This window comes from Solanum tuberosum, unplaced genomic scaffold (genome assembly GCF_000226075.1).
Source record: "Solanum tuberosum cultivar DM 1-3 516 R44 unplaced genomic scaffold, SolTub_3.0 scf00143, whole genome shotgun sequence".
Lineage (NCBI taxonomy): Eukaryota > Viridiplantae > Streptophyta > Magnoliopsida > Solanales > Solanaceae > Solanum > Solanum tuberosum.
This window is the reverse complement of record NW_006239068.1, coordinates 926,571-943,077: the sequence shown is the minus strand read 5'-3', so window position 1 is coordinate 943,077 and position 16,507 is coordinate 926,571. Positions and strand designations below refer to the sequence as shown.

General features: G+C 32.6%; 2 protein-coding genes and 1 long non-coding RNA gene across 3 annotated transcripts; 1 reads left to right on the top strand and 2 right to left on the bottom strand.

The window, feature by feature from the left end:
- Positions 1–7,335: 7,335 nt before the first annotated feature.
- On the bottom strand, positions 7,336–7,897 carry LOC107061497 (uncharacterized). Its single transcript, XR_001474015.1, has 2 exons — positions 7,680–7,897; positions 7,336–7,590 (listed from the first exon to the last, which is right to left on the bottom strand). It is a non-coding gene; the product is annotated as an uncharacterized lncRNA (long non-coding RNA).
- Positions 7,898–8,413: 516 nt separating this feature from the next.
- Positions 8,414–12,924, top strand: LOC102579446 (aspartate aminotransferase, cytoplasmic). Its single transcript, XM_006352098.2, has 12 exons — positions 8,414–8,645; positions 8,873–8,944; positions 9,211–9,272; positions 9,359–9,442; positions 10,123–10,222; positions 10,309–10,429; positions 10,699–10,862; positions 11,002–11,139; positions 11,635–11,756; positions 11,848–11,942; positions 12,091–12,211; positions 12,652–12,924. Exons 1-12 carry the CDS (start codon positions 8,589–8,591, stop codon positions 12,734–12,736), a joined length of 1,221 nt encoding a protein of 406 aa, XP_006352160.1. The 5' UTR covers positions 8,414–8,588; the 3' UTR covers positions 12,737–12,924.
- A 92-nt stretch (positions 12,925–13,016) lies between these two features.
- Positions 13,017–15,186, bottom strand: LOC102579122 (rho guanine nucleotide exchange factor 8-like). Its single transcript, XM_006352097.2, has 7 exons — positions 14,861–15,186; positions 14,666–14,782; positions 14,437–14,591; positions 14,296–14,370; positions 13,945–14,211; positions 13,542–13,862; positions 13,017–13,448 (listed from the first exon to the last, which is right to left on the bottom strand). The coding sequence occupies exons 1-7, from the start codon at positions 15,093–15,095 to the stop codon at positions 13,131–13,133; spliced, it is 1,488 nt and encodes a 495-aa protein (XP_006352159.1). The 5' UTR covers positions 15,096–15,186; the 3' UTR covers positions 13,017–13,130.
- Positions 15,187–16,507: the final 1,321 nt, after the last annotated feature.

The following is a 16,507-nucleotide window of genomic DNA, read 5'->3' as shown; positions in this document are numbered from 1 at the left end:
TGAACTTTTTGAAACGAATTTTGAAAGATTTTACAAGTCTTTAATTTATGATTTAGATACTTTTGAATGTTATTTTAAGTTTGTTGTTTTATGTTTTGTTTAGATTGTTTATAATTGTGTGTGTTTGATTGGGCTGAATAGTGTAGAATTGAATTGAATTGCATTTGCAGGTGGGCAGCAGAAACTACTAGTTGCTGCTGTCAAAATATTGCAGAAAAAGCGACGGACAACGTGGTTTAGTCCGTCGCTAGTTTTTAAAAATAAAATTTCCAGAAAAGCGACCGACTGCGTCGCCTTTTAGAAATAAAAAAAAATTAAAATTAAAATAAACTCCGTCGCTTTTGTTAAAAAATTCAAAAAAAAGAAGAAGTAAAAAAGCGATGCAGTCCGTCTCTTTTTGAAAAGCGACGCAGTCCGTCGCTCTTTGAAAAGCGACACTGTCCGTTACTTTTTAGAGACGCAGTCCGTCGCTTTTTGCAAAAGTGACGCTGTCCATCGCTTTTTGAAAAGCGTCGGGTTAAAAAGCGACGGAGGTGACTGCATCGCTTTTCCGTCGATTTTGACCAAAAGCGACGCAGTCCGTCGCTTTTGGCCGCCGTTTTTTGACAATTTTTTAGTAGTGAGAAACACGACAGTTACCTTAAGAATTCAACACGTGGCACGCCGATGATTGAATAACGAAAATAACCCTTGAAAGCAAGATGATAGGACGACGCTCAATTGCTTAAGTATATAGCCCTTAAAAAAATATAAGTATATTTAGTATATAATTTTTTACAAAAATATGTTATTGTTTTGGATGTCTAATGCCTCTATTCATATGATAACTATATGAAATATCAAATGATATCATGAACATGAGTATTAATATAATTTAGGAGTTATGATTATCAAAAGTCATGAAAGTAAGGAAAATAAAGACAATTAAATATCAAATGATATTGTGAACATAATTATTAATATAATTTAAAAGCTATAATCATCAAAATCATGAAAATAAGAAAAATAAAGATAATTAAATTTTTCTATTAAAGAATATGAAGAAATGAAGGAGTAGTAATTGACATATTCATTTTTGTACAATAATAAGAAATATTTAAACAAAAAATGAGAAAAAAAGATAAATATGATTCTTGTCCAAAAAAAAGTGTCACATCACTTTATTTTTATCTAAATAATCTATATGTTGGTAAATAAAGTACATTGAGAGAGACAAACAATTTTAGTAAATCGTTTTTATCCTAACCAAGTACTTTTGCATTTTGAGTACGGACCCAACATATCATAGTAGTGATCTCTGAAAATTGCAAAAACTCAAGAACTTCTAACAATAATAATAATAAGGGAAAAATGACAAATATACCCCCGAACTATCGTAAATGGTATGCAGATACCCTCCGTCGTACTTTTAGGACATTGGTGCCCCTACCGTCCAAAAACTAGAGCATATATACCCTTTATACTAACGGACATACACGTGTCACAATCTTATCCACCGATCTGACATTTATTAAATATCAGATCGACGGATAAGATTGTGTCACGTGTCCCTATTTAGTCTTCCGTTAGAGTGAATGGCATATTTGCTCTAATTTTTGGACGGCAGGGGCACTAATGTCCCAAAAGTATGACGGAGGGTATCTGCATACCATTTACGATAGTTTGGGGGGTATATTTGGCCTTTTTCCCTAATAATAATAATAAGGGGAAAAGGTCAAAAATGTCTGTGTACTACATGAAATGATCAAAAATGCCCTTTGTGTATACTTTGGTCCACATATGCCCTTACTGTTAATAAAATGCGCCAAAAATTCCCTAAAGGATAACGGAGACAACGGAAAATACTTAAACCATTTAATTAGTCTTAATTTGTTTACCCTCTTCTCTTTATCCGATGAACCCAATTCCATTTCATTCAAAAAAAATAAAAATTCCTCCTTCAAAACTCTAGTCCCTCTTCTAGATTTCTTAATTAAGACTAATTGATTTAAAACAACAATATTACTAGTACAAAATAACCAAACCAAACAAATATTTCACATTTACACTTGAAGATCACCTAAAAATTGAACACACAAAGTACATATCGTCAGTAGTAGTAGTTTTTTCAACGTAATTTATTGCATCAGAATTTCCTATGATAGAGATTATCGACAATAGTAATCCCTTGTAAATTGTTGGTAGCAGTCAATTTGGAGGCATTTTGGTTGGAAACAAGGGAAAACAGAGAAGTTGCTCTGTTATTGAAGCTTCTCGGCTGAGGCAGATCCAGAAAATCAATGGTGAGCGGAGGCTGAAACTCTAATCGAGTTCTATGGTGAGAAGAGCCCTCGATGGAGTCAGCTCGGATGAGCATGTGATTGCTCCGGTTAGAGGTGTCGGAGAGGCAACATAAATTGTTGTGGTGAGATTTCTGTTTCTTTATGGCGTGGAGGAGAAATGAGATTAAACCTTCCATGATAAGTTCCTTGTTGATGATGGATAATCTTTTTGAGTTTTGGATGTTTAGCTATTTAAGTTTTGATGTTAGAAATGGAATTGAGTTCAGATAAAGAGAAGAGGGTAGGAAAATTAAGATTAATTAAATTGTTTAAGTATTTGATGTTGCCTCCATTATACCTGAGGGCATTTTTTACCCATTTCACTAACAGTAAGGGCATAAATGTACCAAAGTATAAACAAAGGGCATATTTGATCATTTCGTATAGTATAAGGGCATTTTTGACATAATAATAATAATTTAAAATAAAATAAAATATGAAGACTATAAAGTTAGATATTAATAATCAATTTTTCTATGAATTAAATTGTATTTCGAAAATTACAAATTAACTTTATATTCTCATGTTCTATCATTATAAATAATAAAAGTTTATCCACATAACTACACAATTATCTCTACATACTTTCTTGAGTAGCATAATAACTCCCTTTTCTACTTTTATTTTCAAAATATCCTAACCTGAAAACATGATAAGTTAACCTTAAAACAATAACAAAAAACATACAAATAAAGTTAACTAATCAAGTAAAAACTTTAAAGATTATTTAGTTATGCGTAAAAGAGGAAAGGAGGACTCCGTTTTCAACATAACATAATTCGATTCTCCAAAAACTACATACAAAGAGAAGAATTGAGTAAAAATAATCAGATTCTCTAGAAACTACAAAAACAAGCAAAAAAATAAAATAAAAAAAATTCAAGAAACTACTCCTTTTGTCCCTCTTTACTTCTCCAATTTTAACTTTTTACTTGTCACTTTGACAAATAAAAAATAATAATATTTTTTTACCTATTATACCCTCAATTTATTTAGAGAATTAATGATTTTGAAAAAGGTAGAACCTCTTTAATAAGTAAATTAATTTCAAAATTCTATCAATTAATAGGGGTAAAATTGGTAAACTCACTATTTCAATTATTATTTTCTTAATAGGTGTGCCAAGTCAAAAATGGACAAGTAAATATGGACAAAGGGAGTATAAAAAGAAGCAAAAGAGAATATCAAATTATTTTTTTCTAAAAAGAATTCATGATTTGTATCGTCAAGAATAAAAAAATAATATTAATTGTATAATTGCAATAGAAAAAAGTGAAAATTATATTAGACATGTCAAATTATTTTACCTCATAAAATTAAACTATGCAAGAATGTCTAGCATGGATATCTTCTAGAAACGACAAAGAGAAGCAAAGAGAAAAAGTCAAATCATTTTTCTAAAAAAACTCATAATTCGTATAATCAAGAATCGATAACAAAAAGTGATAATTATATTATGCATGTCAAATGACCTCGTAAAATAAACGGAAAAATGTCATATTTACCCATATACTATTATAAATAGTTTTAAAATGCCCTTTGTCATATTTTTGGTCCAAATATACCCTTATCGTTATACTTTGGGCCACATATACCCCTCATCCGTTAAATATTTGAATCTCAATCTTAAAATAGACAAGTGGAGGATTGGGATTAATTTGAAGTACCCATATCCTTTTTGTCCAAACCAACACCCAAAATAATCCACTTAAACATTTATAAGCAAACAAAAGCACAATCAATTTTTTTGTCAAAAACATTACTAATTGGTTAGCTTCACGCAATACATGAATTTGGTTTTAATAATTACTGTTTCTATTTGTTTTGCCAATCAAAAATACAAAACCTTGAAAAAAATTGTAAACTTTTTAAAAATAGTTCACTGTATGTTGTTCTTATTGAGTTCATTGTCTTGATTTAATTCTGAATTTTTTGAAATATCAACTGATATGATGCTTGAAAATTCATTGGTTTCGATTCATCTGCTAAAATTATACGGCACATTGGGTGGAGAAGTTAGAAACGAAATTGTTGGGTCTTCGAATCGACATTCATATTTGTGGCTGAATTACTTCTAAAATTTGTGAATGGAAGTTGTTGTGAATCAATAGAATATTGAAAATTATTTGGGTTAGTATTTTTTTTAGCTGAGATTTTCTCTTGCCTGGTATTATTGAGCTAAATTCAGTTTTGACTTTTTGGGTTCTTTAAATTTGATGATGAGCTTAAAAAAATTCAAAGTTCTTTAATAGTTTTTCACCGTTAACTCATCAAAATTTCAAGTTATTGAGATTTTGAAGTGAATGTGGGTGTTCAGATGTTGAGAATCATCAACTTAGATGAATAAAGTTATTATTGAAGCGGTCAAAATTGAATTGAAGATTGTTATTTCTGTGGCATTACTGCATTGTTGTTTGTTGATATTAGAGCCTTTATTTGGGTTGGGTTATGAGTTATTTTGGGTGTTGGCAAGGACAAAAACGATATGGGTCCTTCGAGTTAATCCCAACTCTTCACTTGTCTATATTAAGATTGAGATTCAAAGAGGGTATATTTGGCTCAAAGTATAACGATAAGGGTATATTTGGACCAAATGTATAACGAAAGACATATTTAAACTATTTCTAATAGTACAGGGGTAAATATGACCCTTTTCCGTAAAATAAAACTATGCAAGAATGTGGCATTCTCATTACATGCCTCTCTCTTGCAAAATTAGATCAAAGAAGCAAAAAAATGACCAACCAAAGAGACAAAAAATGAAGAATAAGAAACATGAAAATAAAATAATCATCATCCATGTCTCAAAATAAGTTTTTATAAGTATGATTTTAAGGAAAAATAAATTTGTATATTAAATAATTTGAAGGTTATGAATATGAAAGGTTAGGAGTTATAGACATTACTAAATTAGTTAAGAGCTGAATTTATGTAATTGAAGAGGTATGGATTAAGGAGATGATTTTATAAAATAAAATAATTGAAAAAAATTAGAGGAAACGTCAAAAAACCCACAAAAAAGATAAATATAATTCTTGGCCATTGAGAGAGGTGCCACATTTACTTCTTTTTTATCTACCTTAATGTTATGAAATATATTATGTGAATGCCCATTAAATGTTAATATCTCCACTACTTTTATCATTATGTGTAGTAATACCCACATTTTCACCACCTCTTCATTTATCTTTCATACCACTTAATTCTCCTCACATCCTCAAGGATTAATCTTTTCTGAATTTATGTAGATATAATAATTTTAAACCTCTTTGTAACCAAGATGTAACTGTAGCATAGTGGTAGATTTTTTTTTAAAATTAGCCCTCACGTCCAGGGTTCGAATGCCATTGTGGTCATTTTTTTTTTATCTCTTCTTCATTTAGTTTCAGGACCAATCTTTCACGTTTTTTTATTTTTAAAAGAGTAGATTTAAACGAAAAAAATCCAAACGTTCGTGCTTATTCACACGTTTATACTTTTATTTTTCGAATCCCTGGATGAAAATTATAGAGTCGCCACTGTCTCCACCACCTCTTCATTTATCTTTCGTACCCCTTAATTTTCTCCACATTTTCAAGGATTAATCTAATATTTATGGCTTTTTTTTGTATGTCTGTTTGTAACACTATAAATAGAGATCTTAAGTATTATGTTGTACATACTTGAATATATTTGAAAGAATAATAATAAAAATCTCTCTGGTCTCTCTATTTCTATTGTCTTCATCTTGATATTGTTCTAATCTTAATTTCATAACATATTGGTTGAAAATTTTAATATTTACTTTTTAGATTTAATTAAATAAATTAAAAACTTAATTAAGTTTATAATAGTTATTTAACATATTTTTTCTGTAAAAATAATCTGAAAAGTAAATATGCATTGACATTTGCCATTTTTCATAATCTGAAGCTCAAAAATAATTTTTTTTTGTAGAATGATTAGTCAAACATAATATGCTTATTAAAAATACTTTTTAAATGAATTAGTCAAACACAAATTATTTTTTTCCAAAAGTATTACTTTTCTAGTTTTTTTTTAAAAAAAAAGTGCATCTAAATAAGCCCTTCATAGCATTTTTAAAAACATCATCAACCATTAATTATTATGCAAAATATTTTTAAAATTAATAAGCAAACTCAATTTATTTCTTACCAAAAAAATAGTTTCAAAATAAATTGATTTTTTTAGAGGTATAAATCTTAAAAGATTTCCGTGAGGTAAAAGTTAAAACAAAAAGTAAATAATGTTAAAGTTGGTATTATTTTTCTTTTTCATAGTGAAAAGAATTAAAAAAGGACGTCGCATAGTTAAGGTGTCTTTTTGAAAATTCTGAAACTGATCAAAAAATGATATAATAATATAAGTTTGAAATTGTTTAGGGGTAATAGAACGCCCGCATAGTTAAGTTGTCTTTTTGAAAATTCGGGACAGCTTCATGTGTCATTTTATGTTTTTTCTCCATTAAATATAATATCTCCACTACTTCTTATCATTATATGTGTAGCAATATCCACATCTTCACCACTTTCTCATTTATCTTTCATATTTCTTAATCTTCTCCACATTTTCAAGGATTAATGCAATGTTTATGACTTTTTTTGGATGTTCCTATGTAACACTATAAAATAGAGATCTTGAATATTATGTTGTACACATTTGAATATATTTGAAAGAATAATAATAAAAATCTCTCTGATCTCTCTGTTTATATTGTCTTCATCTTCATATTGTTCTAACCTTAATTTTATAACATATTGATTGAAAATTTTAATATTTACTTTTTAGTTTCAATTAAATGAAGTAAAAACTTAATTAAGTTCATAATAGTTATTTAACATAATTTGTCTATAAAATAATATGAAAAGTAAACGTGCACTTTTCATAATTCGATGCTCAAAAGTATTTTTTAGGAAAATAAGTCAAACACAATTTAATTATGTCAGGAAGCCCAAGCATTAACAAAGATATTTAAGAGCAGGGAGCACCACAGATTAACAAATATTCTTGAAAGTAACAGCAAGAACATCACGCAGTATTTGATAAACATGACAAACCATACCATAACAGATAATTTATCTTGTCAAGAAGACATTGCTGGATACATAAAGTTAGACAGATTTTCAGGAGCATGTATACACGAAAAATAAGGGGGGTACAGGGTTGTGTAGAGCGAGAAGGAGTCAACTCAGCTAAGTGGCTTCAATCACAGCTGGATCCGTTGCAGATCCTATCAGCAAATTGGTCCTTCACCATAGGAATGGAAAGACTTTCCGGAAAAAAAAGAAAAAGAAAAAAAAGGGACAATTAAGAGAATAGATATTTCAGGGAAAGAAGCAAAATGGAAGATAACATTACCAGCAAGCTTCAACTTGGAGAACATTGGAGGAAGATTCTGAAGGGAAGCATCAAAGTAGGAAATTGGTCTTCTGGAGACTTTCCAAAAATAGATATTTGCCCTCTCTGTAAGGGATTAGATAGGTGTTGGATCGGGTCTTTTAGACCCATCCAATTTTTTGCTTTGTTTTGGCTTTGTTGTTTGGGCCATGGGCCTTGTACAGACCCCTTTTCGGTTTATTAAATAAAAGGCTGAATAAGCCATCAAAAATTAAAAAAATAAAATAAAATAATTTAATTATCAAAAATACTTTTCAAAATGAATTAGTCAAACACAATGTAATTATCTTTAAAGTGGAATAGTCAAATAAAACTTATTTTTCTCCAAAAGAATTACTTTTCTAATTTAAAAAATAAAATAAAAGTGTGTCCAAATTAGCCGTTCGAAGCATTTTTAAAAACTTCATCAATCATTAATTATTATGTAAAAATACTTTTCAAAATTAATTAGCAAATACTACAATTTATTTCTTACCAAAATTTAAAAATAAATTGATTTTAGAAGTATAAATCATAAAAAAATGTCGGTGAGGTAAAAGTTAAAACTGAAAGTAAATAATGTTAAATGGAGTACTATATTAAAGTCTGTATTTTTTTCATAGTGAAAAGAATTAAAAAAGAAAGAAAGGAAGTTGTATTATGCTATGGAGCAAGAAAGAAAAGTTTGTAGTGGGCGCAGTCCCGAGTCCCTTGTTTTGAACCGCCCACTGTGTGATAGAGATACAGGTGGCGTATTCCACGCAGCCCCCAAAGAAGCGAACAATACTTTTTTTTATTATTAAAGATTAAAGATTAAAGATTAAAGAAAGAAGGTGTACTGAACTCACCTCCATAACATCGTTGAACTTGTTCTCTGAAATTCCAACTCCAATGGCAGATTCTGTGTTTGCTCATGTTGTTCGTGCTCCTGAAGATCCCATCTTAGGGGTGGGTATATACCTCTTTCCACTCCTAACTCCTCTTTGTTTTTGTTGTTAGACTTAGGACCAACTTTAAAAATTAGTAATAATCAGTTGATGATTTGATCTTGGAGATCATTTGATTTGATTGATGGCTATGTGGTTTTCGATTCTATTGCATGGATCTAGGTTTTTCTTTTATTTCCCGAATGTGTTTGTGCGTGTATCTTATTTTATGTTGATTCAATAATACAGGTAACAGTTGCTTATAACAAAGATAGCAGCCCAGTCAAAGTGAATTTGGGTGTTGGCGCATATCGAACTGAGGTCTCTCACTCACTCTTTTCCTTCCTATTTCTTTAATCTACATACAACTTGCTCATTCAATGAATCTTTTTTCCATTTCCTCCCCTTATGTATAATTAATTAATAAAATTAAATCAATTATATTAGTTTCCATCATTCCAATGATACAAATAAAGATATTTTCTTGCTGCTACCTCTGTTTTTTTTTTAGTGATTGGTTCTTTAATCCAAAGCTAATTGTTATTGTAAAGTTTGAAGAACCATTATTCTAATGACAATTATGACAGGAAGGAAAGCCCCTTGTTCTTAATGTCGTGAGACGAGCTGAACAAATGCTTGTCAATGACACGTGAGTTGGTTGCTAAATTAGAGACTTTATCTTATGGGATATCACTTGAAACCAACTTACTAATCTAAGCCTACTATGTAATGTAGGTCTCGCGTGAAGGAATATCTCTCAATTACTGGACTTGCGGATTTTAACAAATTGAGTGCCAAGCTTATATTTGGTGCTGACAGGTTTGAAGATTTTTCGCTCTTTCTAAATATTGCTTGAGTTTAAATGGGTGCATTTTCTAGTACGAGAGACTAAATCCATATCTGTTTTTATCACTTTTATTCTGTAAGTTAAATGTCTTTTTCACGTTTGCTTATTGGAAGGTGAAAACTGTGGTAGTATCTTCTTGAGCACCATTTCCTTTACATAATAATCTATACATGTCGTGCATACATCCTTTTCTTATTGATAGTAAAAGGCTGCTGAACCACTTATCAACAACAACAACTACGCTTCAATGCCAAGCTAGCTACTGAATTATCACTGTCCATGTCCATTCCATTTAGACCTGTCTAGCTGAACCAATTATCTCTTTAAAGAGAAAAGAAATGCTGCTGAACCTTCAAATTTCTTCCTTCAGTCTTGCTTGATATTTTGATGAGAACTGATGACCTTTATTTGGTATTTCATCTTATTATCACGGCCTTGCATCATAAGAAAATTGTTCTAGACTTATTTTTCCCTCCTCTTTGTTTTGAACTGATTATCTGTGCATGGTGAATATGATATCAAGAATTCTGTTTCTTTTATCACGATTACTCCTTGTTAAGTTGAGTTATGAGTTATTAATTTACTTGTTAGGACATCAGCAGATATATTTAAATGTATCTATGCTTATGTATTTGTTCCGTTGCTGATACAGCCCTGCCATTAAAGAGAATAGGGTGACCACTGTTCAGTGCTTGTCGGGCACTGGTTCTTTGAGGGTTGGTGCTGAGTTTCTGGCCAGGCATTATCATGAAGTAAGTATTCCTTACACTCTTTCCCTTTATATGTCTGAATCAAAATGACACTTGAATGAACATTCTACCATTTGTCTTGTTTCCAGCATACTATATATATACCACAGCCAACATGGGGAAACCATCCTAAGATTTTCACTTTAGCTGGGCTTTCAGTAAAATATTATCGTTACTATGACCCAGCAACACGAGGCCTAGATTTTCAAGGTACCACTGTTACCAATGTTCTTAAGTACTCTTGTAAATAAGAACAGACTCTGAAGAGAAAAAAGAAAAAGAACTCACTCTTTTTATACACGAGTTGACTTGCTCCTTGTCGTGTTTGGATAGATCTATATTTTATGTGTACCTATAACAAGATTTTTATTTATTTAATTTTGCTTTTCTTTGCTATAGATATAATCACCTTATCTGTGGCTTCCCCTGCTTTTGGTGTTGAGTATACTTAAAAGGTGGGTTTATTATGACACCTGCAGGATTATTGGATGATCTTACGGCTGCACCCTCTGGTGCAATAGTTCTTCTCCATGCTTGTGCTCATAACCCAACTGGCGTTGATCCAACAATTGACCAGTGGGAAAAAATCAGGAAGTTGATGAGGTCCAAGGGGTTGTTACCTTTCTTTGACAGTGCTTATCAGGTTAAGCTTAAGATGGAATTTTAACATTCAAGTGATACTTCGTTTAGAATGATTGCTAAATAATTTGAAGCCCACAACCTATGTACTAATGGGCTGCTCAACTGACCCTACTGTATTACATATTTTCTTGATATTGCAGGGTTTTGCCAGTGGGAACCTAGATGCAGATGCACAATCTGTTCGCATGTTTGTGGCTGATGGTGGTGAATGTCTTGCAGCTCAGAGTTATGCCAAAAACATGGGACTGTATGGAGAGCGTGTCGGTGCCCTTAGCATTGTAAGTCCTTTGTCAGTTTAGTTACTTTCCCTTTTTATTAAGTGATACAATTGGGGGCTGAAGAATTATCATACTATTTATGTCTTAAAGATACTGTTTTTCTTTAAATACACTATTCAAGTTGTATTCCCTGAAAAGTTTAAAGTTCTGCAGCACAATGAACACAGTCTCTAAAGATTCACAGCCAGATTTAAAATATTTGAAGGCTGCTTTATTTGGTAGATGTGCACTTGTTTACTTGGTGTTGCGGCCCAATACAATTCTGGGATTTTGGTTATCCTCTCTCTTTTTTTGCTTGTGGCCATGATGTTTTCGTCCTTCCTTCTTTCTGCCCTATTGCTTTTTTTGAGGGCCTCCGTGTCCACTTAGATTGTAATTGGACAGAGTGGAAATGGTTGGTAAAGGATAATATGTTTAGGAAAAACGGTCATTCTCTTTGCGTTTTAGCTATAGACACTAAAAACTGAACAAGACTAATATAATTTTTTGTTGTAGGTTTGCAAAGATAGCAATGTTGCAAGCAAAGTCGAAAGCCAGCTAAAGATGGTTATAAGGCCAATGTACTCAAATCCACCGATTCATGGTGCGTCTATTGTTGCCACTATACTCAAGGACAGGTTTGTGCAGCTATTACAATATTCTTTTTGCTCGTCAGTAGATAGTATATAGCTTCTACATTTTGACGCCGTTGTTATCTATTGGTAATAGACAAATGTATGACGAATGGACAGTTGAGCTGAAAGCAATGGCCGACCGAATTATTAGCATGCGCCAGCAACTCTATGATGCCATGCAAGCTCGAGGTATTTGATTTTCTGATTTGTTCTTTCTAGTGAGGCTTGCTGTGTCTGTCTGATTGGTGTGACTGGTACTGCTATGAGAACTTTTTCTGGAGAAAACACATGTAATTGTTCCATTTAGTATTAATGCAAGTTTAATTCTGTTTTGCAGGTACTCCAGGTGATTGGAGTCATATCATCAAGCAAATTGGGATGTTTACTTTCACAGGATTGAATGTTGAGCAAGTCTCGTTCATGACTAGAGAGTATCACATTTACATGACATCTGATGGGTAAGGACACCCGACTGTTGATAGTGGTTTCATTCTTTAGTTTGTTACGGTGGATCACTCTTTTGTCAATAGAAACTTAATGACTTCGAACTTAGAAGTGCTTATTGTTGATTGTTTCTGCTTGAATTCTTTAGAAAGGAGAAATTTCGAACTGAAAGTTTCAGTTTGGAAAATAAGTATAAGAAAGTTCAGCTCTGTCATCCATATCAGTACTTAACTTTACCGAAGAGATTGCTGCTACTGTTTTTCTTCCCCTCCTTCCTAATTACACCGTTTTTCTAAAAGCATTACATTCAATCCATGTCATATTCACTTCTCTGGTATGAGTTGAAACATCTTTGTTGAAGTTGGATTTGGTTAAAAAAGACGCTCATTACTAGTGACATTTTTCTCCTTGAAATTTTTAAAAGAGGAATCATTGTCTCCTTTCTCATTTGCAGGAGAATTAGCATGGCTGGTCTTAGTTCTCGGACAGTTCCTCATCTTGCTGATGCCATGCATGCTGCTGTTACTAGGACGGCCTAGATTAGTTGCATTCAAGAGCAGTTTCATTAATATTGAATCTACTTTCCATGATCGCCTCCTTATCCTTTGATGTTAAATAAGACGAATGTGTCTATGTAGACATAATTTATATTTGGAAATTTCATTCTAAAGGAATTTGATGAGGTCTACTGCTAAGGCGAAATGTTATGAATTCTTATTTTCTCGCACATGTTGGTTGATTGATGAATTAGAAATATTGGACATCAACAAGTATCATCACATACTTGGAAAAAAATAAAATAATCCTAGGTTGCTCGCTATTGTGAATGATTTCTACTTAAAACTATGAAGTGAGTTATGCTGATTTACAAGATGAACATGAAGCGTTTCGTCCAAAAATGGATCTCTTTCTTCTTGTGTTTATGGTTTTTTCTCATGTTTGGGGAAGAGCCTCCAAGTTAGTCTTATTTATGTCTGCCTCTCCTTGTTCCATATTCCAGCCCATGAAGTCAAATAAAGTCATTGAGGTAGGTGTTTCTGCTGTACAATCCGACTCTTGTTTGGGAGTGGACACAACACTTTGTGGTTTTTGAGGTGATGAATCAGCTGAACGGTTCCACTTTGCTATTGCAAGTGATGGATCTTGTGCGACAGAATCTGCGTATAGGACATCCTCGATGCGTGATGTAACTGTGTTGGCTAGACTCTCTAGCACTCTTGAATAGCTCTCTAGAACAGAATATCCCACATCCTATAGTCAGAAAGGTGAAGGAACACACACTTGATAACATGTTCAATCAATATTTATCATAATGAGTATGATACTACTACTACTACTACTTACTCTGTTATATTGAATTTTACTTATCTCAAGGGAAGATTGAGGGATTTCAGGAAATCTGTGTTTTATCAAGAGTAAGATAGTCTCTGCTCTCTCTTCAAACAGCTCCCTCTTCTCCAAACTCACAGCTGGAACCCACGAAGATTTTGCATCTTTTTGGTGCATCTTTCTCTTCCAAATCACAATAGATGCTTCAATTCTGTCTTTCAAGTTTACAACTTTGTGTTCCGATGACATGTCCATTGTTGAAAGGAATTGTTCTGGATCAAAAAACTCAACCGTGATGTTCTTGTAGATTGAATCACCAAGACTTGATCTACCATTCTACAAAAACCAAAAAAAAAAGTCTCAGATAGTATATTAAAATGTCTCTTCCCTCTTCAATGAGTGAATGAATGCTTCTCACCTTGGGGAGAGAGTCGATGTAGTTTTCAGGGACTTCCATTTCCGCTAGTATTTGGGCATTAATCGCCATAGATGCTTTGAGTACTTGGTTCACACAATCCTTCTGATACTGTAGCCATCTTCTCGATTCATCTGAGAGGCCCTTGGGTGGAACCTTGATGGTAGGTAGCCACCACTTATCACTTCTCTGGACACCTTTTTCAGAATCATCAGCATCTTTTGAGATATACCAAAATTCTTTTGCGTCTTTGAAATTATCTAAGCAATCCTGATTCATATATTTATGTAGAATTAGAGTTGATCCTGATTCATTTATTTAAATAACAACACTATAGGGTAGGGTTGTTCTCACAATGAGCATTGCATCGAGCTTCTTTAGAGCAGGGATGTTCATGAGCAGATCTTTTCTTTGTTGAGTAATCATTATCTGTCAAAACAGCTTATTGTTATTTCAGTCTTTGAATGTTGAAAATTAAGATTGTGAAATACATACCTCCATGTTTGTTCCATCTTTTGATTTTTGTTGTCCAGGGACAAACTCAACAATGTAATCTGTCACAGATAAAAGCCAGTCGATTTCTTTTCTCCATCTCTCTTTTCTCTTTTGAGACATGGGCTCCAATTTTGATTGTTCTCCAAAAATAGAAGCTATAATAAGATATGTTGGAATCAAGAGTTAGAAAGTAGTTGTGTGTGTTTTCGATTATATTATATTATATTACCAGCTAGATTGGTAATGGCATTTGATAAAGCGAGAGCTGATGAAACACCTTTGCCTCCTCCTGACATATCCTCTCCTAAAAGCATCTTTGAAAACCTTTCTTTCATCAACTCCATGTCTGGATAAATGTCTTTGCATCAAGTTCAAGCATGCATGTTGTGTATCAATATAGATAATAATGTGAAGAATGAATTACCTGAAGGTTTGGCTTTTGGTACCTTGGTCGTCAAGGTTGAAACAAGTGATGGATCAAAAGCAGTACTATCTATCTGTTGATTTTGTAAAGGTATTATTCCTCCTCCTCCGATCTCCTCTTCGTCATCACTACTACTCTCCCCTCCAATGCTGTGTGCCAATTTACTTGGAAGCTCAAGTATCTTCCTAAAATTGAAAGACCTCGACTTCTGATACTTATTTTCTTCCTTCACCATTTTTGTTTCAATTCCCTAATTACCAGATCTAATCACGAAATAATAAAAGATCTGTCCTCTTTGATGTAATAATACTTTCTACAAGTTTCCCTTCAACAATTCATAAATATATAAATCCCTATTTATAATGTATGATTTTTTAACAAAGGGATTCAATTCAGACCCTTTCAACATTGAATATTAATATGTTTTTGCCCTCAAAGAAGGTGAGAAATGGAAAATTAAGAAAAAGGTTTCTTATTCTCCTGAATTTTCTCAAGGGGTTTGAGAAATTAAGGGAAACAATAATAAACAACACATAATAGTTCTTGGTTTGTTTTAATAGAATGTGGTTGATTTTTCACATGCAGCACAAAGCCTGGGAAACCCTACAATCCACAACTAACTATATTTTATTTTGAGTTGGGAGTCTATTTGTCGGGTAACTGCCATAAATAGAAACAAGACAACAATGGAGTCAACCCTTTTACTCGTACTAGATTTTACCCAAATTTCATAGTGTTATCACTATTTTTTTTTTCAAATTACAAAAATCCCTTAAATTTGGTGGAATCCGGATACATCCCAAAACGTCCCGCTACATTACATCTCGGTTTCGGATACATTTCTCAACATCCTGATACATCACATACGCCTCGATATATCGTGAAGTGATGTATTCAACCGATACATCGCGTAAGGTGATGTATCCGACTAATACATCTCGTAAAGTAGGGATTTTTGTAATGTTTTCAACGAAAAAGGGCCAAAAATACCCTCGAAGTATTGGAAATGGTACACAACTACCCCCATCCACCTATTGGCTCCCAAATACCCTTCCCATCCACCTTTGGGTCCAATTTTAGCCACTTCTTTAATGGACTACTATTTAAAATAATTAAATAATTATTTTAATTACATGGCGCTCAACCATTGGTTGCAATTTAATTATTTAATATAATTTTAAACTCACCCATTATCCACCTATTTGTAACTAAACCCGCCCCAATACTTACTAAACGCACCATCCCCAATACAAAAAGAAACATATAATAAAAACAACCCTAAACCCTTCGTTCCCAATATACACTTCATTTCCCCAATTTTATTTCAATTGTCTTCCTATTTAGAAGATCAATGTTCATCTTCTTCGATTTGTTAAAATTGTCAGCATCTTCTTCGATTTCTTCTCCTGAAGAACTTCAATCCTGTACATGTAAGAGCGGATTTATGGCAAGAGATATTACTGCTACAACTAGGGGTGTACAAGTCAAACCGAACCGACGAACCAAATCAAACCGAAAAAAAATTTGATTTGTGGTTTGATTTGGTTGGTTTGGCGGTTGAAAAAAAATGACCACTCTTGGTTTGGCTTGGTATTAAAAGGAAAAAAGTCAAACCAAACTCAAACCAAACCAACATAATATATATAC

What these genes read in the sequence shown, in the direction of transcription:
- LOC102579446 (XM_006352098.2), top strand. Translation starts at nt 8,589, where the DNA reads ATGGCAGATTCTGTGTTTGCTCATGTTGTTCGTGCTCCTGAAGATCCC. An exon ending in CTTATATTTGGTGCTGACAG is followed by an intron (nt 9,443 to 10,122) that starts GTTTGAAGATTT and finishes TTGCTGATACAG; the next exon opens with CCCTGCCATTAAAGAGAATA. An exon ending in GTGTCGGTGCCCTTAGCATT is followed by an intron (nt 11,140 to 11,634) that starts GTAAGTCCTTTG and finishes TTTTTGTTGTAG; the next exon opens with GTTTGCAAAGATAGCAATGT.
- LOC102579122 (XM_006352097.2), bottom strand. Translation starts at nt 15,095, where the DNA reads ATGGTGAAGGAAGAAAATAAGTATCAGAAGTCGAGGTCTTTCAATTTT. An exon ending in ACCAAAAGCCAAACCTTCAG is followed by an intron (nt 14,783 to 14,860) that starts GTAATTCATTCT and finishes ACATTTATCCAG; the next exon opens with ACATGGAGTTGATGAAAGAA. An exon ending in ACATCGACTCTCTCCCCAAG is followed by an intron (nt 13,863 to 13,944) that starts GTGAGAAGCATT and finishes TGGTTTTTGTAG; the next exon opens with AATGGTAGATCAAGTCTTGG.